Raw genomic sequence first — 23,052 nt, 5'->3', positions numbered from 1 at the left:
TAGTGAAGGAACAAAATAATGTCAAAAATAATGAAAAATAATCACTCAGCGCCAGATGCAAAGTTTGAAAGAAACATGTGCCTCCCTCAAGCAAACCACTGAAAAAGTTGAGGCTGAAGGCACAAGCATATTTTAGGAGGCGTCCTATGTGATTACAGCTTACACTACAATTGACCTCAAGCCCACATCCCTGTGGTTTAGTGAACTTTCTTCTATTTATAAACTTGTTAGTGATGGTTTTATATGAGGGTTGTGCATGACATTGTCAGACTTTTCCTAACTAGCCAGGGCGTTTGGTTGCTGTATCAACTCCTCTGGTAAGCAGTGAGTTAGCTTGCAGTTTTTCATATTTTATTACCCTGTTAATTATTTATGTTGGTGCAGTTCTATAAAAAATGTTCCTGTCTGTCTACATACAATGGTAAAAATGTGTATAAAAGCTTTAGCACCTGTGAGAGTGGTTACTACAGTGAGGTCAGATACATAATTGCAATTGAAGTCACAGCAAAACCAACTTAAAGGAAAGGTTCACAATTTTTCAAATCTGTCCTAAAACAATAGTTAGTAGTGCCCAAATAAACAGTGACATATGTTTTTCTTGCTTTAGTCATTCCTCCTGTTCATGCTGGCCATTAAGACATCCCTTTATAATGCACTTTCAGTCTATCTACTAAAGGAAGGAATCTCTGTCTGTTTGTCTGTATGTATGTCCTTCGCGTATCTCTTGAACCGTTCATCCAATCGACTTCACTCTTGGTGGATGTATAGCTGGCAACCCGAAGGAGTGTAGTGTCGAATTTGGAGCAATTTGGACACAAGAAGCGTTTAATATTAATAAACTTTGAATAAACCAGCGATCAGCAAGCCTCTCCACTCTGTGCAAGGGCAGGGCGGAGCTTCAGGAGCTTCAAGGCTCTGCCGGCTGACCGCAGCTCTAAAAAGAGAAAAGTACACAGTGAAAACAGAGCTTTTAATCAAGAATGGATACTCTTACCCCGTGGCTAGACAGAAAGCATAACATTAGTAGCACGTTTAGGAGATCAGCAGCGAGTGACTACACAGGAAGCATTAAGGTATATTCTTGACTGTAGCTATACAAGTAAAACAAAGGAAATACTTTCCACAGGCGGTTCAAAACCAGTTTGTCTCATATGCTCGGAAAACATGACGATTGTGAAGCGCTACTACAGACAAAGCACAAATCTTTAGAGCACACATACCCACTCAAATCCAAACTGAAGGCACAAGAATGATATAAGAACCCAATATGATCAATCCACTTTATTTTAGGATTCACATTATTTTATTGTTAAATGCAGCCCTTATTTTAGGCTACTTGGAATGAGAAAAGAACATTTATTTACTATTAATGTACTTATTATTTATAATGTCTGTGTATAATAGAATGTTAGTTTCTTTCATGTTGTTGGTGTATATACTCATTCACACCTCACATCAACTGTATTCATTTTTCTAAGCGTTGAAGTAGTGGTCGGAGGCCAAGCAATCGGCCCGTTCTGGACAGGCACGTTTTGAACGGCCACTGCACCAGTGTCAATGATGGGGGAAGACATACAAAGTCCTCCGTCTGTGCTAAAAAGGATTTAAATGTTTAGTTGAAGCTAATATGAGGCTTCAGCCGTCCAAATCACACAAATCAAATCAATATCTTTCAAAGTTAGTCCTTTTAGTGCCAAATTCTCTCTTTTTGTTAGTATACTTCCACTGCAGCTGAACAGAAAAACACTGTCTACGCTTTTTATTAAAAAGACTGTAAATGTGGCAGATATCCACTTTATTTGACTAACTCAGACAGATGAAGCTTCATATTATCTTCAAACAAGAACTGTTGATTTTGTCACTCATTACTTACATTGTGAATGAGTTTGATTGGGATGTCCGAACGGTCAGTGTCAACAGGAAGAATGATGTTACTGTGATCGTACATGGAGTCTGTAACCACGGTCTGAATTTGTTTTTGGCAGAAATGGCAGGACATCATTAAGGAGGTCAAATTTTTGGGACAGCTGCGACACCCAAACACAATTGAGTACAAAGGCTGCTACTTGAAAGACAACACTGCCTGGGTGAGTGGATCCTTCTCCACGTCTTTTTTTGTCCTACTTCCCCTTCATGTCTTGCAACATTGGAAGTTTATCTTTTCCCCCTTTTCATCCTCTCTGTCTGATCCTTTTCCTCTTTGTCTGCATTTCATTTCGTCTCTTCCTGAGTGTGTTTTACACTAGAGACAAACTTCAGTTTTCACAAACTTGACCTGAAACTTTAACTGTATCCTGTTTCAGCTGGTGATGGAGTACTGCCTGGGCTCCGCATCAGATTTACTAGAGGGTAAGTGTATTTTTTAGTGTTTTAATGTGCAACCATATTTACACATTCACAATTATAAAACAGGTGGTATAGATGTATCAGGGTGATCATCTTTATATTTATCTTTGTATTAAAGAGAGTAGTTATAAGTAAATACATGGCCTTTTTTTAATAATATATCTTTTAGTGCGTAAACATTGAATTCAGACTTACATGCAGTTTTTTTTGATAGTTCTAAGAAACTTTCAATCCTCAAAAAACCTTTTCACTTTTCTGCACTTTTTGTTTTTTGGTTCTCACTGTTTTATTTCAAGTGAGCAAGCATTCAGGAAAAAAAAATCCCCATCAATCCACAACTAGCTTGTGCCTGCAGGTTTGGCAAACTGCAGTAGACTCATTCTTTACAAAACCTACCTTCTCAGTAGCTGAATATGAACATCATACCAGATTATTGTTTGACCTGTCTTATGAGGTTTCGCTATGAGGAACTGTCTGATATCAGATGGCGGCATTCAGCCTCTGAAATCTATAAAACCTCATGTTCTGTGTTTGTTTCCTGTGGTTTTTTTAAAATCATTTTTCACATGTGAATCTTACTGAAGGAGTATGTGTTAAAATAAACCTCAAAACAAAAGTGCATGCTTGGTATGAGTCACTGGAGCAGTGTCAAAAAGAAGCATCCTGATGCACAATAATACACTGTAAATGTCGAATATATTTACAGGTGGAAGACCGTATCTCATATTCATATCATTCATATTCGGTTTGTACGTTAACTACATTTTATAGAGATTTTTTTTTGGTTTTTCAAGCTTAAACCTTATGAACTGTTCCATCCTCAATAACGTTCCTGACCTGAACCCAATGTGTTATTTTAAGCACCTATGTGTGTGCTCATCACTGACGTAGATACACATTCATGACAGTTGGCCCTGGCCGGTTTTAGGGACTTTATGAAATTTCTCAGTTATAGTCCTGTTGTGACCTTTTGCCTCGGTACATCTTCTCTCAGCCCATATCACTGCATGTTATCCATATGGCAGATACCAAGTCTTTGCAGTAGTTTTGTTGTATAATGTAGACCTTTGTGTGGAACTGTTATAGTTTATAATTATATAATTGAAGTCTTTAGAGGATTCCTTCTTATTTCCATTGTACCTTTTGTCTCCCCAAGTTCATAAGAAACCACTTCAAGAGGTGGAAATTGCTGCCATTACCCACGGTGCCTTGTTAGGACTGGCTTATCTACATTCCCATAATATGATTCACAGGTGAGTCAGTTTGTCTCCTCGCTTCAAGCATTTCCCAAAAGGAACATACAGTAACTTTTGCAAGAAACATCATAAATTATGAATTGAGAGACACTCGTGTTCTCCCTTTATTGCAGCATTTACTAATGAGACTGTAAAATGTGTTGTCTCGACATGTTTTTTCATTCTTCTTAGTAACAAGAAGTACTGGCAACAAAGTTGACTGGTATCCAACAATGGCTCAAGATAAATCCTTTTGCCTGTTCAGTTTCATAACATACGGCATCGCGGAAATTAAGAAATGTCATAAAATCCATTAAAACAATCATGTGATTTGTATAAATACACAAGAGACACCAGTCAAAAACAGCTGAGAGAAAATGATACTCCAGTCTCCATTTGCAAACATGTGTCATATATGACATTTACAACTCCCTAAAGATTTGAATATCAGTATACATTAACAATAATAACATTCGTATAGTATTTTTACTCCATGATATTATATCACATTTGGTTTAATACATAACGGTGCCTTGGAACTGATGTGTTTTTCTCAGCTGCTACACCTCTATATTCTCTTCATGTGCTCTTCATCTCCTCCTCCCCATCCAGAGATGTGAAAGCTGGTAACATCCTGCTGACTGAGCTAGGCCAGGTCAAACTGGCCGACTTTGGCTCCGCCTCCATTGCCTCACCTGCCAACTCCTTTGTGGGAACACCTTACTGGTCAGTTCACACCACAACATAAGACATAGACACAGACATATGGATTTTTTTTTGTTTGTTTGTTTGGTTTTTTGGGTGGATTTCTTCAGCTTTTACTTTTTTTTTTTGGTAAAGAAATTTTTTTGTTAGTTTTTCCAGTGCATGAGTTCTTGACTTTGCTAGCATCATAACGTCAGCAATTTTTGAATTTTGACACCTGGAGCCAATCTATTACATGATAGGAATCTTTGTTGACACACAGACATGTCTAACGCCGGAGCCCTTTTCAGATACGCACGTTGTTACAGAAATGTGATGGCAGTTTTACATGTTGGTCTCATGTCTGAATAAGTGCCTGAGAGTCACTTTTATGTGAAAGTCACAATAGTACAAAGGTAACACTAATAAATTGATAAAAATGAATTGGGGTATTCACATTCACTATGAGAGGAGAGCGTCCCTTGCTCTCATCAATGATGCAGGCTTTGAGAGAACTGACACTTTTCTTCGTTCATATATTTACTTCTCAATATACCAGTGGTGACACAGCTTCAGCATTGTGGTCTTTTAATAGTCCTGTCATATCTGAATAAAGCCAAAAGTTACATTTATATAATGAACACCTTTGCCTGAATAAAGCACTTTAACAGCTTGATGAAGCCACCAATGTAACATATCACATCTGTGTCTGAATGGTTTGACAGTCAGATTATTAGATATTGTTACAGAAGCTATTATCTGTTATATATAGAAATCATCAGCTCTAACTTACCCACCAATACAATCACTCACAGCCTTCATGCGGCTTTGATGGTGAAGGAAAATGATCACATAAACAGCTGGGCCAGTGATGAACTTTCATAATGCCAAAAGCCACACAACACACAACTTTGTCTCATTCATCATGTTCAATTCACACAAACACAGTTGTCACACTCCACATTTTACAGAAACACACACACATTCAAAAACTGAGCTGCTATCACAGCATACCAGAGACTTTAAAAGCTCTGAGAGGCTTAGCAGATTATAACATTTTCATGGATTTTTTTTCCCCATACTTAATAAACTCTGTGTGTATGTGCATTTGCATGTGCGTCTCTCTCTCTCTCTCTGTCCTCAGGATGGCCCCAGAAGTGATCCTAGCTATGGACGAGGGTCAGTACGAGGGGAAAGTGGACATCTGGTCCCTGGGGATCACCTGTATCGAACTGGGTGAGGACAAATCTACCTGCTGGTTAAAAGAAAGCATTTTTTTTGGCCATTGCAGTCATCAGTCCTAAGTTGATTTAAAAATGATACAAGAAACAGGACAAAAAACACATCTAATTAGATCCTGTGAATCTGCCTTATTCAAGAAGAAGCAGATTTTTGGTGATTGTAAAAACTTTAGCACTAAAACATCACCCCTTTGCCCTCCTCTTCATCTATCTCTGTCTGTCCCCTTCTTCTTTGTTTTAGCGGAGCGTAAACCGCCCTTGTTCAACATGAATGCCATGAGTGCCTTATATCATATCGCCCAGAACGACTCTCCCACGCTGCAGTCCAATGAGTGGTAAGTTGAAAACACACCTACCAGATATTATTAATTTTTAACCCCCAACCGGGGAAGAAAGAGCTGATACTTTAAAACATTTTTTAAAGATATCAGAGTTGCTCATAACACCCCTCCATTTAAAAAAGCATACTGATCAAAATATGATTGGTCAAAATAACCAAGATGTCAAAAATGCTATTTATTTGAAGAAAAAAATGTCCCTCATCAAACAAAATAAAATCCCGTAAAACTATTGATACAATACTTCCAGTCGACTGTCAACCAACCAAATCAATCAAATCAGGGCTCAGTCCGATTAAGACATCCATGTGTTAATCTGCACGACCAGTGATCCCTGTGACAGGCCTTGTGCAAGGTCACACTGTAGGTTTCTTATGTAATCCAAAGAAATACTGTGTAAATAGCTGTACAATTCCTACTGGGTAATTAGATGTATTTTGGTGTATATCAAATTCAAAACAAAGCATTGTAATAATTCTAATGTTGATTCAGGCTTATTGCTCTGCCCTAGTAGTTAAAACTTTGTTTCTGCATGTTTGCCATACTAACTAGGATGTGTTTTTGTACACAGACTGTGTTCTGAACATAATAAGGGGGAACAGTTCGCCTTGTGCACTACTTTATGCTGCTCTCAGCCCAACTTATGATTGTAGATGCTAATAAATTCTCCAGAGACTGTCCTTCTAGACATCAAAAAAAAAAAAAAAAAACGTAAAGCAATTTAATTTAGGCCAGCAGGTTTTAAACATCTGTTTGCTTTTTCTGTGCAGCACCATCACAACCCCACAAAGCACCTTCTTTATGTAAGATAATTTAACATTTTCATGCTTTGTATACAAAATAAATCTAAAAGCTGCAGGTGAAATGATCAACTTCTGACACAGAATGCCTGTACGTCTGTTTATATGCCCTTTATATAAATAAAATGGTTATGTTATGTAACTATAGCGCAACTGTTAACATTTATACATAAAAGTGTTAGTTGTTACTCGGCTTTATGAGGTTTACATACTGAATAGTCCATGTTCACATATTCATTATATCAGCTAGTACATAATTATTCAACATACACCAGGGTTGCAAAATCTCACGCCTTTGCAGTGAGACGCCCGCTTTCAGGTGCTCTTACATACTCTCACGCTGCCCAAACAAAAAAAAGAGAAAGCCACAAAGCCCCCCTCAATATAGCTACAAATGTAATGTACGCTACACTTTTCTCCACATTTCCGCGCTGACATTGTCGATAAATAGTACAGAGAAAGCAAAAGCTACAGTTCCTGTGGCTTTAGTCAGTGTTAGGTTCACACTCACAAAACCCCTCATGTTCTCAGAAACCAATATCTCAAAACCCGGACAAATAAAAAACCTAAAACCTGCTCCCACCCCAAACCCACCACCCCCCAAAATCTGAATCTAACTAAAGCTGGTTGTTAAAAGTTGTGGTGTCTGTATATAAATACAAACATTACATTACATGCTTGTTATTTCATAATTAAATCATATGCACATGTACTAGCTACCAATCAGGTAAACTTGGGCCCAGCAGGAAAGAAGAGAAATATTTAGCAGTGTAAATTTATAGAAAGGTAGATGATCTAAATGTAATTTGATTTAAAAAAAAAAAAAAAAAATTTTTTTTTTAAAAAACCCTTGTGGAAGAAATGAAGTGGATGCAAAAAATTAGTGAAGCAGCACACATTCCACCACACGCTGCGTGTAAGGTTCAATTGTCATGGGGGAACAGCTCTCATCAAATATTAACATTATGTTTGATATTCTCCCTGTAATTTACCTTTGTGTACCTCTTTCACGCTGTCTCTACTATAAGATCGAATTTGAAGTAACATGTGTGAGGTCTCGAGCGTGCAGCATCGTGCAGCTCTGTGTTCCTTTTTAATATGTTGCAAGAACGACGAGGCGAGCAGCTGAATGTTACTCTCTACCTGCCTCGGAACAGCCCGAAGGCATCGGTGACCTTACTGTGTCTTTCCGCCCAAGTTCTCAATTAAATAAGTGTTCATTTTTACACCGTAAAAGACAGCATGTATCACAGGCTCCGACAAAGAGCAAGTCATCAGAAACCTGAGGCAGGGGCGATCTTTTGAAGGTAGAATCCTCCGCCTGTGACTGCTCATGGAGAGAACGCCTGTCGTAACATCACCGTCGGTTTTCCAGCATCGTGTCGAGGCGAGCGATTGCACGGGGCGGTGCAGGGCTGTGGTATTTTTGGAGGAGCTCCAGAGGCCCCGAGGCGTTAGCAGCATCCCGCCAGATGAGACTAGTAGAGACATCAGCTCCATAGTGTTACTTTAGTACACATTCACAAGGCCACACAATATATACTGTATATACTGGCATAGCATAAAAGCGCACTCGTGGACCCAGGCTAAATCACAGAGGACGGTAAATGTAGATATTCAGGTTAGGTGGAGCTAGGTGGTGGATAGGCGCTAGGTTGTTGCACTCACTGACCCGAGATTAACCCTGAATTTGTTTATTGACTATAAAAACCCTTACCACCATCATAGGCTACTTTATTTTGACAACCCATAGCAGCAACCCAAACACACAGCGTTATATGTACTGTGTTATCATGTGCATATTTTTAGATCAGTCAGTAGCACAGTGTTCCACAGCTCCAGTGGCCTATATTTTTATTGCTCCACATATTTACATAATCTGTGTACAGGGCTAGATTACATAGGATTGCTGTGGTTTAATTTATTGATATGATAAACACAGCAAAACAGATAAAGAGATTACTCATCACGTTAATCATTCATCTACAGTAAGTACAGTAGTTGCGGCTGAGGGCAGCTTATTATTAGATCGTGACTGCTGTTTGTGATTTATGACTGAAAAAGAGGAATTATTGATCTCTATCCCACTGTCCTCTTCATCCAGGTCTGACCCTTTCCGGAGCTTTGTTGACTACTGCCTACTGAAAATTCCTCAGGACAGACCCTCGTCAGGGGAGCTGCTAAGAGTGAGTGGTCTTCGTCTGTAAAAATCCCTCCAGCTGTGACCTCACTTCCTGTCTCAGGCAGTCCCTAAGCCATGTGGATGAGTCACTCCCACCCACCCACGGCTCCCTAATATGCAAGCATATTCGCAGTGTCTTCTTGAAGCACAGGAATCAGGCTCCCCGCTGAGAAATGCTTATTCTTTCTCTTTTTTTTTTTTTTTTTTTTTTCCCCTTTGTTGTAACTGTGCTTCCTGTGCTGCGCCTCGTACCCATGGTTCTTAAGGGCTCCATAAAGCCTATGTAGTGTGTGTGTGTGTGTGTGTGTGTGTGTGTGTGTGTGTGTGTGTGTGTGTGTGTGTGGGGTGATTTGATTAGAGTCCAACTGATAAGGGTTTTTAAATGCTGATGCTGCTCATTATATATGCAGTTATTCAGTGTCTCTACATTTAGGTTTTTTTGCATGCCAGAAAATGTGCAAAATTGGAAGCATTCAGGAATTTCCTCATAATGTTATTCTTGAAAGGTTAGAAAAAGATTTTTTTTTAACAACATTTAGATCATTTTTGACCAAAAAGAAAAATATTATCCACTTACTTGGCTTTTCCAAAGCTTTGGAAAGAAACAAGTGGGACTGTTATTCCCAAAGTCAATTATGAACCATCTCACCTTCTCAGCTCTCTAAACTCAACATTGTGTCGTCACATGTCACCCTCCCTCCTTCACTTCCCGTCACCCTCCGCAGTCATCTTTCTATTAACCTGCAAGATGATCCCATAAAACAAAAATTTAAAAAGCCAAGTCAGCCTTAACTAAACTGTTGTTAATTCATGTACGGTCGTTGTGTTTCCCAGTAATTGAGGAGTTGATCTTTTTGTTTGTGTGACCAACAGGTAATCCTATTGGTCGCTAAGAGTTTTATGTTCTTGGTGATCACGCTCAACGGTGCGGGAGCTCGAGCTTTCACACCTGCCTCACCTTGAATCGAAGGGAAGGTGTGGGGTTAGATAGCAGTTAAATAAGAGGCTGTGGATTGTCATCTAGGATAGGATCGACGTTTAGACTGGAATTCTCTCTTCCCATCACCCCTGACCCAAATCCTGGCCGAAAAAACCATTAAAGAGGGATAAGTACCAAACAGATTTTGGATCAGTGTCGAAGGGGCTGCTTTATAGTGAAGGGTTGGGGGGGTGGTGGGGGGGGGTGGGGGGTGTTAGCTTATGATTAATACCGCACTTTCTCTTCTCAGACAGACACACAAAACCCCTCTTCCTTTCAGTGCACACACACGCACACACACACACCCCTGCAAGCTCTTTAAAAGGGGAATCAGGTCACTAATCTGAGGGCACACACTCTCCCTGTGTACCTCATTCATAATTATAGTCATGATATTAATAATGAAATAATAACCACCCAGTGACCTCCTCCCATAAATATTCACCATTTTAAAAGAAGAAGAAAAAAAAAAACTCGCTCGAAAAAGTTAAAAATAGCACTGGGTGTTCTTTGGCACGGGTGAATTTTCCTAATCCCATAAAATGACTAGTGAACTGCAGATATTCCCAGTGCAACTGCAATGGTAGTTTAAGTGTAAATAGTCAGTTACCTAAACTATGCATATATGACTATAATGTTTTGTTTTCAACATTATATAGAGCTAGTAGAGAAGTCAGAGATATATCAATGTCTCCCACGGCAACATCTTTAATGCAATCCAAGCACCACAAAACATATTGACAAGCAATTAACAAGGGCTGCAGCTAGAGATTATTATCATTATGTGTCTTTTATTATTAATCAATTAGTTTAGTCTACAAAATGTCAGAAAATACTGAGGAAAAAAGTCCATCACAGCTTCCCAGAAGTCCCAGAAGTCCTCTTCAAATTGCTGGTTTTGTCTGACCAACAGTCCTTCATCCAAAAATGTACAATTTACATGGATATAAGACAGAAAAGCAGCAACATTCGAGAAGCTGGAACCAGTGGATGTTTGCCACTTTTCCTTGAGAAATGACTTCAATAATTATACATAGGCTCGTTCTCTGGGGATTGTCAAGTTATTCTGGGAAACGTAGGACATCACTACCACTACTGTAATTGCAGTAGATGTAGACGAGATGGACTAAAAAAAAAAAAACGGGTACACTTAAAAGTCAATAATATTTCACTGAACACATTAAACATCACAGATTGATGATATCTAACAGAGTATGTCTCTGAGGGTGGATCAGTACTGTTCCTAGCGATGCCGTAGACGCAGGGAAGGGACTGAAGATCCTCTGGAAACGCTGTCACTTCTTCTTAACGCTGACCTTATAACAAGGAGAAATCCTGACGATAACTTCTCGCTGGTCGATAGGACGAGGGTGGCCAACCGCCCACACTGGTGGTGTAAGTCCGTCAGAAAACGGGACAAATCGCTCTCATCTCTATTTTCAGAGTGTGATGTCATTCCCCTGTGTCCTGACTAACCCATTACACCAGCATCTGTCACATGGAGAGGAAAGTGTGCAGAGAGAAAGGGAGCCCGAAATAGACCTAAAAATATACATTTTTCATTTCTTACACAGTATAAATATATATATTTTAGTTCAGTACTCTGAGGTTGCATACATTTCAGCCATTTAAGCACACAATATTTTATGAATGAGAGTGACTGAAGAGGAGGTGTGAATATGTGTGTGTGTGGAGGAGCTGGGGAGAGAAGACCTTGTATTTTTGTTCTATTTTTATTTTCATCTAAATGTCAGTGAAGTAAATAAAAAAACATGCATCAATCCCCATTCTCACCCCAAACCCACCAGCCTCACACACCCACTCTAACCTGCCAGTTATGTGACACAAAATAAATAATTACATAAATGTATAACACCTCTACCTCCACCACATTACACCTTGACAAACAGGAAGTTCTGTTTCTTACAGTAAAGACTGATCATTGCTCTAAATGGTGATCTAAAATCTCACCAAACAATGTTTGTGTGTGTTTTTTCACACAAAACAGAAAACAGGATTGAAGTTTATTTATAGATGCTGTCCACCCTTTATGTAACAATGATTTATGTTTGTAGGTCCTTTTTAAAAATGATCTAAATCTTCTCTGTCATTATCAGAAATTTCTCAACGTTTGTGTTTCTTGATATATATATTTCACCGGAGCTGTCGGTAGCTCGGTACCAAGGCAGATACGGTTAAGATGTTATTTATTGGAATGAAAAGGATTAGCAGTATTTATAAAAAATCAATTTTATGGACAATCCTACATAGGTCCCATGTGTTCAGTGTACTAGAGGATGAGGGGTGTCGGGACTCCCAGGATGAGCTGAACAACCTACAGGCGCCCTCTAGTGATACTTCTGTGCTCATTGAAATAATACTCTGAATGAAAGAAGTTAACAGCAAAAACACTTTTAAACACAATTCATTATATGTTTAAGAACAGCAATGAACTAACCGTAAGCTCCTGTGATTGGAAGATTTTATTAAAAACACAATGTAAGTTGCATATTTACTGAGAAGTGAATCATTTTTATATAATTTAGATTTCAAACATCAGTCCCATACTTTTCAGTTTTTTGGACTTACTTTCCCTTATCCCTTTCCCTACTAATTTATATTATTTATTATTAATATTTTATGTGTAAAATTTGGATTTCAATCGCAACAGCTTGTATGTAACGATCTTCTTTTGGTGAAAACTTGGAAAAACATAAACACAATCGTACTAGAACATCTAGAGTTCATTTCCAAATAGCTATTCAGCTATTTTGAAAAAAAAGTAATTAACATGATCTGATATTAAATTTCTAAACTAATTGAACCCTCCTTCCATCCCTCTTTAAATTGTTCCTGAAATAACCTCTGACCTCTGTCCCTCTTTCTCTGTCCAGCATGATTTTGTGCGTCGGGAACGATCGCCGCGCATTCTCATCGACCTCATCCAGAGGACCAAGGATGCGGTGCGTGAGCTGGACAACCTGCAGTACCGCAAGATGAAGAAGATCCTCTACCAGGAGAAACACAACGGACCCATGGGAGAGAGCCAGGAGGAGGAGGAGGTGGGAGGAAGAGGGAGAGGGAGAGGGAGGGAGGGAATGGTTAAGGAAAAAGATAAGGGGAAGTTCCCTGGATAGATAATAATGCACAGGTCAGAATGATGAGGTTTATCATGTCAGATGGCAGGTGGAAAACAAATAGTTAAAAGCATGAAACTAGTTGAGCTCCGTTTAATCTCTGGTCACAGTTCTCAAACCTTCACCTCAAAGAGAAGTCTGTAGTCATTTCTTAGTTTTGTTTATGGATTTCGTGTATCGCCACTTTAATATAGCAGCCAAGTGAACAACGCTGACACATTACAAAAGAGAGCATAATCACATGCGACAGCTGCAGAAACTATAATAGAACCAGCTGAGACAATAGCTGATTAAAAATAGGAACAAACAATAACCAGGTAGTCAGCTAAAAGGCACTCAAGCATAGGCTGCATACTAGGGCGTATCAATGACTTTTTGCAATTTAGCAGTTGTGTTGCATTTGCAGTGAGGGAGTTTTTTCACTTCTGAGTCAACATGCAGGACACTTATCTGCTACCCGGGAGATGAGCTGAGACTCACAGCACGAGGGGGAGGGGGGGTAGAGGACCAGCTAGGTAGTTTTAAGTGATGTTCTAGAAACCTCAAGAAGGCACTTCAAAGAGGAAGGAAGCAGATACAGAACCTTTAAGTTTGAAGTGCCTCCACCCCTCAAACCGACCCCTGGTTTTTCAATTCTAATAAGGTTTGAAAGAAAGAGTTAGTAGCTGCTCTAGCACTTTCACATCACAACACACAGGAGCCTTCCTCCTGCGGCCGCGGTAGCCTGACATTGAGATGAAACGTCCCTTAGTTGACCTGGCTTAAGGCAGCAAGAACAGGCATAGACAGCCAGCAGCCACAGTGACATCCTACACCATGTGACGCAATTCAGAGCGCCAGACCTCACTGCAACAAGACACCGCTGAAGCCTTTACTGAGAAAACCTGCAGTCCCAAATCTAGTTTTCTGGTATCAGTGGAAGATATACTGCATGAGGAAAGACTGATTATAGCATCGTAATACAATCTGTTACTGCAGACGTAACAGAATTATAGGTTAAAGTACATCCAAAAGCTGCGCTGTTCGGTTCCTTTCATCTATCACGTACACACGCTTAAATGGACTTTTAATCAGAAGCCTCTTAGACAGACAGATGTGCTTTAACATTAAGCAGGTGAATGATACAAACGCACATAACACATCTGAACAATTAGAGGTTAATAGGCAATTTAGCGTGACCTTGACCGTAATGCAATCTAGAGGTCATTCATTATTTTCCCTGTGTCGAGGTGACTGCGTTTAATGATACAATTTGGAGAGGTTGGTGGTATACTGGGGTGAAGGACGTGATAATCTACGTGTGAATATGCACATCTGTGTATGATCGCACGGCTCTTGAGGGTTGATTCGTGTGTTTTGTGGACGCTCGATCGCAGGACAGCGAGGCAGCCAGCTGTAAGATGAACAGCCTGGGCAGCAACCACTCCATCCCCAGCACCTCGGTCAGCACGGGCAGCCAGAGCAGCAGCGTGAACAGCATGCAGGAGGTGCTGGACGACAGCTGCTCCGACATGACCATGATGCACCCCCAGGACTACAGCAGCACCCTGGACTCCTCCCCGCACACCAAGAAGGTAAAGGTCAGGGGTGAAGGTGGGAGGAGGTCGAGGTGAACGACGCATTTAAAAAGTCACACCATACTAGAAAAAGCTGTTTAAGACTCAGTGGTTCCCCCACAGCCCTATCAGATGAGCTCAAGTACCCCTTCATCAACACCACCCCTCACGTCCAAATATTTTAATAACACATAATAATAATAACACATTTACACACATATACGTAGATATATGTATATAGTTTGTTTCTTTTTAAATAAGCAGACCTACTCTACAATATTTCCACATCCCCCGTGGCAACCACAGAAGTACATAAACCCCTGGATTGGGCGTCACTGCTCTGACTTAATTTCACCATAGGATTAGTGTTGTATTATGGGGAGGAAAAAAAGAGGAAAAGTATATAATCCAGATCACCACAAAAGTTGTAATCAGTTGTTTATTCACCTAAGGCCTTAAACCACCTAATTCCATTTTTGTACATTCATGTTTTTGAGACGTCCTGCTGTTACAGAGACAAGCAAACAAATAAATACCAGTCCAGATTACACACAAGAACAACTTTTAACCTTCCCGATAATCGTCCGCTTATTTGATTTGGTCAAGCACTTCTCTCTAAGCAGTAAACACAATCATAACGCCGTGTATGCTGGTTTTCTAAGAATCTAAAAAGATGAAAAGCATAACCAACAAATTCCATCATTCTTGTTGTGTTACTAGTATAACCACTTCCTTTCTTAGGTAATAATAACTGAACACTCTAGAAATGGAAAGGACACATGGCTCATTGCAAACATCCGTGGTTTCTCTCACTGTTTTCAAGAGTATGCGTAATCCCCTCCCTCCCCTCCCCACCCCCCACCCCCCCCCCTCCTGAAACCATGGAAACCATCGACACAGTCCTCACTGTTTGGCAGATCGCTTCAAGTTCATCACCGACACTGTTCACACTCGGAGAACAAAGGCTGTGTACACATGTCGACAAGCGGCACACACTCCCCGCCGTTTCCCCGCGTACAGCTGTGACATCCTGCACGCGCATACACACACACACACACACACACACACACACACGCTGACACAATGCCTGACATTCTCATTGAGTATCTCACATGACTTAAAAATCAGTGAAAAGGGGGGGGGCCGTCACTGCTCTGTCATTCTCTTTCTTCATCTGCTCTTTGTATTTTGACAGCGCCTGATAAAGGATGTCACTTAATGAATAGACAGCCTGTGTGTTGTTTCAAGTTCAGGGGCTGAGCTGAGAACAAATGAAACTGACACATATTGTTTTCAGACGCTGATGAAGTTTCCTCCTCATATGAATCAACCTTTTGGTCTCAAGGCTCTTGAAAATGTTCATGTCTTTAACGGGAGGGGGGGGGGGGGGGGGGGATTGAGTGTTGACATTTCGTCATGTTTGCCAGGTTACAGTCGACACTGTTTTTAATAAATTCTTAAGATTCCTTTTGAAATTTTAGATGTCATACAGTAAAAATCAATGGGGAATTTTGTTATTTAAAAAGTCGCAGAACATCAGTGAAAAGTTTAAGCACCGGCTTACACAGTTTTGAGTGAGTGAAGATGTGTAAGTTGGCCTGTAGCACAGACGTTTCATTTTTACACATTTGTATTATTTCAAGAGAAGACAAGTCTGTGACTAAATATTTGACTTTTACTAATTTTGCATTTCTCTATATTTTCTGTTCTGTGTGTTTTTTTTTTTTTTCCTTCTAGCAGGACCATCAGTACAACTGGGACGACGGGATACATCGGGACCACCGGCCAGAGCTGCGACTGGCCTCCTCCGACAAGAGCAGTCAGGCACAAAACTACAAGAACCAGGGCCGCTTCGCCACCATAAAATCAGCATCACTGGTATGTTTGACAAAGCTCTTTCCCCCCCTTTTTTTTTTTTTTTTTTTTTTTTACTTCTTGAGAACATAAAACATGTTTGTTTGTTTTTTTTTCATCTGTGCCGTAAGGGGTTTCAGGATCATTAAACATTCGTGGAACATTCACCTTGAAAGAAATGGAAAAACAACAGAAAGGACATTATCATCATTTTCTTTCTGCTTAAAACCTGTCTGTGAATGTGGAGGTTGAACACTGAGTCTGAAGAAATGTGAGGATGGGATCCATGTTGGAACAAACTAGCATGGCTTTTTAGTCAAAACAGATCTTTTGTCCCTTTGTGGAGTCTCCTTTCCTTTCTCTGTTTCTCTATTTTTACTCTCTTATTTGTTCTCTACAAATCTTTTAGTTATTTTTCCTCCTATCTGTCCATCGTTCGGTCTTTACCTCTTCCTGTCTCTTCATCTCTGCTCTCCAGTTTCGGCCCCATCCTTGCTACAGATCCCCGTTCCTCTTCTGTCTTTCCTCTCATTCACCTCCTTTTGTTTTCTCCTCTTCTACTACTCTTTGCGTTACCACTCCCCGTCCCCTCCGTGCTCCCCTTCATTTCCCCCTCTCCTGCACTCGCAATACATCATTCTCAGATCTGACTCAATATTCTTGAGTTGAGGGGGTTGAAATCCTCTCTGTCCTCTTCTCTCTCACTATGTATCTCTTTCCGTCTCTCCCTCCCTGTCTGTTGTCATGGAAACGAGCTCTAGTAACTAGTAAGTAGTTGTGGTGTCGTGTGTAAGCGCGCACATGTATTTGTGTGTGTGTGTGTGTGTGTGTGTGTGTGTGTGTGTGTGTGTGTGTGTTTACCCATCCGTGACCCACTGATTTTAATTGTGAGCTCCTTCTGCTGTCAGGTCTTAAACCAGACATCAGAGAGCATGAGAAAGGAAGATGTGCGTCCTCACACTGTCCTTGACCAGAGCAGGAACCGCTGATAAGTCCAGCATGTGCGGGTCTCCTTTTTTTTTTTTTTTATTTCTTTGGGGATTTTTATGTTAATCTTACGGTTGTCAGTGACTCACGGCTTGCAATCACAGAGACATCGATAGAAGCTGTAAGATTCAGTCCAGCTCCAGGACAAACCATTAAATTTTGCAGGTTGGTTAGAGACACGACAATAAGAAGTAGGCTCACCAATTCCAGAGTGAGACTATTTATATAAAGAGTCTATCCTTAAACATCTATCGCCCTGTACCTTGCATTTCTGGTCAAACATGGATGGCATACTGTCAGTTCTCTTTCGGTGTCTCACTATGGGAAATCCTCTATCAGCATTATCCTCAGAAGACCCTATACCATAAACGACACTCGTCATTTAAATTCTTCTTCTAGATTTACTCACAGAGCTTCTGTCTTTCTCCTGACTGCACCGTCACTGGATGTATAGTCAGGCTGTGTTCATCAGTCGTTTAGCCCACTCTTCACCACAGAGCAGGCTTTGAGAGAGCATGATGGCTGACACCACTGCTAACTGACCAAGCTGATAGTATTAGCTGTTAAAGGCCACTAAGCCAGGTAGAACAAGCAGTAGCTCCCATATTGGCTAGGTCCATGTAGCTTAACATATCTGCCTGACTCCAATAAAGTTTTTCCAAACTTCCCTTTCTTCCTTTCCAATTTAATGTAAGCAGGCGACACCAGGCTTCTTTAATATGAAAGATAGCAAACGGCTGACTGAGTGCGGTAAGCCCACCTCACGGTTTTTCTTTAATAAAAGAAGGATTTGTTCTTATGTAATGAAGACAGGGAATTGTATCCCGTGTCCAATGCTCACATAAATCTAACTTTAACAAGAGAGAAAGTTATTTTCTCCTCTCCCTGACTCCTCATTTATTTATTTTCCTATTATTGATCCGTTAAAGGATTGCTGTAATGTCACAGAAATGTTGTCAGCATGCGACGGAGCTGTAACTTCATCGTAACCGCTGTGAATTAAGGTCGAACTAAAATATTTCAGACGTAAACAGCAGAGGTGCGACACACTGTGTCAGCACCGCAGCTCCGTGTAAACCGATGCCGCCTGTTTTGAACAGAGACGACATCGTGTAAACCACAGCATCTCTCCTCTCGTGCGATAGCGCCAGTCCTGCCCGCCAGCGCTGAAAGAAATGACATCATCTTTTTTCTGCCGAGCACAGACGTCCTCAGATTGGCCTCGACTCGCTGAGACTGGAATCAGCAGGTAGACAAAGAGAGAGAGGGAGAGAGATGAATAGGGGGTCCAGATGGTGAGGGGTGATGGATCGCCAGAGAAGAGAAGAGAGATAGAGAGAGAGAGAGGAAGACGGAGAACAGGAAAAGAGAGAACATAAGAAGAAGAGGGGACAAAGACATAAAAACACAGCACAAGTAATAAGTTGCATCCTGGAAAAAACAGAAGTATCCAAATTCCTCAAGGAGATATATATGTCAAATACGATTTTCTTATATTCCCAAAACAGAAAGGAGGAAATCAGGTTGATGGAACAAGATTTAAAGAGGGAGAGTAAATGGTGAATGAACAGAACGAGCACGTCGGTAGGAGAAGGTAAAAGACATGGTGGAGGACACAGGCGGTAGATATCAGGGGGATAAGAAGGACAGATAGAGAGATGGACAGATAAACAAAGAGAGGTGAGACAAAAGAGCAGCGCAGATTGAAATCTGGACTGACAAAGAAGGACGAGGTGGAGAGAGAGAGGAGAAAAGGGGGTGATGGGCTCCATCACCCAGAGATGACATGAAGCGTAGACTCCAATTTGATGTAAAGGTGGGAAACCGTTTAGAGAGAGAGAGGGAGAGAGAGAGAGATGAGAAGGGGAACAAGGGGGGAAAAACGGAGGAGAAGGACAGATGAAAGATGATGTGGAGAGGGGGAAAAGAAGGAAATGAAGAAAAATTATCCTGAGAGATGTAAGGAAAGGGGGAAAGGACGAGGAGGGGAGGGAGGGAGGGAAATGGCAAGTAGATGAATGGAAAGGTAGAAGGAGAACTAATGTTAGACACAAGGAGCGAGTAAGAGGGGAGGGCAGGGGTTAGTATAGGTCAAATGAAGTAACCGAGTGTGAGAGACGGCGCCGTCGTAAAATATTTCACCTCATCTCCGGCACGACTCGTCTTCAGCTCTCGATCGCAGGTTGTAGCCCGAGAACCTGTAAATCTATCAGCACACAGCTGTTGATGTCAAGTTTGTTTAAGACACGCCAAAACAGTCAGCTGTTTTTAGTGACAGTTAAAGCTTGTATTCTTGTTGATTTATGGCCACATAGCAGAAAAGAATTAAAAGACTAAAACTCACAGGTAAACGGCAGAGATCGGAATTAAACCAGGTGAACCTCTTTTGCATTCTCATTCATTTGAGGACAGAGCTCCCCCCCCCCACCTCTGTGTATCTACAGGAAAACAGGACAATAAACAAGAGCCCAGAGAGGCTTCTTGCTTCCTCTGTTTGACAAAACGACTTCACCATATGTTAGTATACGTCTGCAGCAATAGTTGACTCTCCAAGAACAGCCATGACCTATTCTCCTGTCCGTTACCCGACAAAGAGATAATGTGTGCTTGACATGTTTTACCTTCCGTAATCAATAACAGATGACCGTGTTGCAAGTCCTTTTGGTGATAGGATGCTCTTCACTTATCATGGAAAAATAAAGTAAAATATTAGCTGTGCCAAAAAGAGCACTTGTAACATTTTTGTTTTTGTTTTTTTTTAAATTTCATCTTCTGACATAAATCATGTTTTTTTCAGAACATCTTTCATTTTCCGCTAATTGAATAGCTTCTTTGTGACACTGAACACTGTCAGGAAAACAACCTTGAACTGCTCTTTTTAAGGGTTTTTACTCAAATTATTGGCAAAATGGAGAAAGGAACTGGCAACACTCGTTGCCTTTACACTAAATCTCATGAAGTCCATTATTATTATTTTCTTTGCCTCATGTTGGAAAATAAGACTTGAATCATTTGTGTTTAAAAACTGTGATGCTGATTGATCGATTTATTGAGGGAGTTGATATAACATTGACGTTTACATTCATCCAGTTGGCAGAAGCTTTTTGTCCAAAGCGACATACAAATGAGGTACAATCCAAGCCACAGTGAATCAAGGAGAAGCTCCACGTTCCACCTGACACAAGTGCCACGAGGTTGCAGGTGCATAAAGTAACATACAAGCGCCTAGCAAACAGAGAAATAGAGAGAGAGAGAGAGAGCATTGACACTGGACACCTGGTGAACAAACACTGAGGAAGGCAGAGCATGAAACGTCTGTGTGTGTGTGTGTGTAGGTGGACTAGTGATATTACTTTAATACAAAGAAAAATGCAAAAGAAGAAGAAGAAGAAAACATGTTACTGCTCAAATCAGTCATATCAACCAGCATTTCTGCTTTTAACAAATAAAGTTATTTCTGTACAGCAATAACAATTCTTAGCTAGATCACCTTCAGCTAAAAAAAAATAAAGGCAATAACTCAAAAGTAATACGTTCAGCTGCTAAATTCCCTCTGATCTCACTGGAACATTCACCTTTAGCCTGCATGCCACCCCTCCTCCCTCCTGAATATGATCCCCTTTCCAGTCCCTGAGCCCTGTGTGAAAGAGGCCGTCACATGACGTGACTTGGCCCTTTGTGGCAGCATGCAGGGTGGCAGTGAAACAAGTGACTAGGATTGAGAGCCGCTATTACAGTAGGGGTATTGATTCAGCACAGATTAAGAGAGGAGGCGAGCTCAACCTCCACCTATTTCCTTGCCAACCCCCCCCCCTCCCTCCCCCCCTCCGTCTTTCTTTCTTTCTTAGATGCTATTATTTAACTTCTCATTATTTCCATTTTTTCTTTTCCCATCTAACTCTCTCCCAGTCACTCTCCATCTGCTGTTTCTCCTTTGCAATCACCCTCCCTCCCCCCTTCATCTCTCTGCCTGCTCCTCTCCAATCCCCCCCCCCCCCCCCCCCCCTCACCAACTTCTCTCACTCTTACTCAATGAGGTATTCATGTGACCCACCTGCTGTCCGCCGCTTAGCGTTAGCCCAACTAAAGAGTCGCTCTGTGCTCTTGTTGGCCCACGGAGTCGGCCTGCCTCATTCACAGTTCACACGCCTGCCTTTGCCACTGCGTGCCCAGGGCGCGAACCAGGGGAAAGGGAAAGGGGGGGTGGGGGGTCCTCGTCCAGTAAAGGGGGGGTCTCAGGGTGGCATCGGAGCTCAGACAGGGTTCTGTCGGGCATAGGATGCTGCACAAGGTTCCTGGATGCTGTTGCATTTGGCTAAAGTCGCCATCATGTTTGGCCTGAGGAGTTCAGGTGGAAGTTATGAGAAGATGCGGAGCGAGTACTACCTAGACGTGGAGAACCCTTTCTGTCCTCAGGTTGGTGCATCAGGTGTAGGTTTTATTAAGAAAACCTGTTGAGAAAGTCAAGACGTTGCTGCTGAGACATGTCAGCGCTGGTGATGTTGTTGTTTCTTTTAGATAAAATTGAACGATATAGCTGTTTTAATATTGTTTTTATTCGGTCTCTTTCTTGCTCCATCTGGCTTAAACACATTTCATATTCTTTGTGGCTGCCTGATCTATGCAGTGACTGTGTGTATGTGCGATGTCCAGATGAAAGAGCTTTTGTTGGGCTTTAGTGGTAACTTCATCTGAAGGGATTTCACAGTATTTCTTTATTACATTGTTTTATTTTCTGATCATCGGTTGAAACATGCTGCTGACTGACTGCAACAGTTTAACAATGATGCTTCACAGCATTGAATTGATTCTGTTTTCAGTTCTTTCTCTTGGAAAAGGTAACCCAGACTAATCAATACAGCATATTTACTCAGGACAGGTGACACATTAAGTGTTGCTGTTTTGATGTTCCCTGTATTTTAATACCCCTCGATTAGTTGTATATGTGTTGAAAAACTGTTTTTCAGTCTTTGCATCGCTGGCATCCCCCTAACTCCTCTTTCTTCACAGGTGACCAAGCAGATCCACGAGCATGAGCAGGAGAGCGAGCTGCGGGAGCAGATGTCAGGCTATAAGCGCATGCGGCGGCAGCACCAGAAGCAGCTGATCGCCCTGGAGAACAAGCTGAAGGCCGAGATGGACGAGCATCGGCTCAAGCTGCAGAAGGAGGTGGAGACGCAGGCCAATAACGCCTACATCGACTTGGAGAAGCTGGCAAAGCGCCACGCGGTGCATAGTGAGAAGGAGGTGGGTTTTGTCGGGGGGGGGGGGTTATAGGACATGAGTGGAAAGGCATGAGTGGATGAATAACTACTGTAACCCCAAAGTCATTTCACAGATGATCATGCAGACCTGCATGTACCGTGCAACAGTTGGCTGGGGTCTGCTTTGGAAAAACAGGGGAAAACATGATGTTGAAGTTAAAATGATTCTATAGTTTCTGGAGTAAAGTTTGTTGAAAAGTTGAATCCTGTTTAAAAAAAAAATGTCTCAGTCTTACATCAAATGCTAACCAAAGTTTTTCTTGAACTTTACACACTGCTGCCACCCAATGATACATAAGATGAAACACAAGGGCAGAAGTAGGTCACAGAATTTCAACGCTGTGGAAAAACAAGCTTCATATCTCTGTGATTAGCACGCGGCGTGCCGCAGCGGCCGAGGAGATAGTATATCTGTTCATATAGACCACCCTGTACGCATAAACAGCAAC

General features: G+C 41.2%; 1 protein-coding gene across 5 annotated transcripts in view; it reads left to right on the top strand.

The window, feature by feature from the left end:
• Positions 1-23,052, top strand: part of taok3a (TAO kinase 3a) — a 72,513-nt gene that overhangs the window by 40,486 nt on the left and 8,975 nt on the right. For 3 of the 5 annotated variants that reach the window (XM_044330507.1, XM_044330517.1, XM_044330523.1), the window contains exons 5-15: positions 1,986-2,087; positions 2,304-2,349; positions 3,503-3,599; positions 4,194-4,307; positions 5,410-5,501; positions 5,748-5,841; positions 8,749-8,830; positions 12,700-12,867; positions 14,319-14,516; positions 16,236-16,376; positions 22,350-22,586. In XM_044330507.1, coding sequence (XP_044186442.1) covers positions 1,986-2,087; positions 2,304-2,349; positions 3,503-3,599; positions 4,194-4,307; positions 5,410-5,501; positions 5,748-5,841; positions 8,749-8,830; positions 12,700-12,867; positions 14,319-14,516; positions 16,236-16,376; positions 22,350-22,586 — 1,371 coding nt within the window. Of the gene's footprint in view, positions 1-1,985; positions 2,088-2,303; positions 2,350-3,502; positions 3,600-4,193; positions 4,308-5,409; positions 5,502-5,747; positions 5,842-8,748; positions 8,831-12,699; positions 12,868-14,318; positions 14,517-16,235; positions 16,377-21,566; positions 21,756-22,349; positions 22,587-23,052 lie in introns of those variants that run through there. The other 2 variants (XM_044330532.1, XM_044330540.1) reach the window with 2 other exon arrangements.

This window comes from Thunnus albacares, chromosome 2, assembly GCF_914725855.1.
Source record: "Thunnus albacares chromosome 2, fThuAlb1.1, whole genome shotgun sequence".
Classification (NCBI taxonomy): Eukaryota; Metazoa; Chordata; class Actinopteri; order Scombriformes; family Scombridae; genus Thunnus; species Thunnus albacares.
Note: the sequence above shows the minus strand (reverse complement) of the source record. Positions and strands in the feature narration are given on the sequence as shown.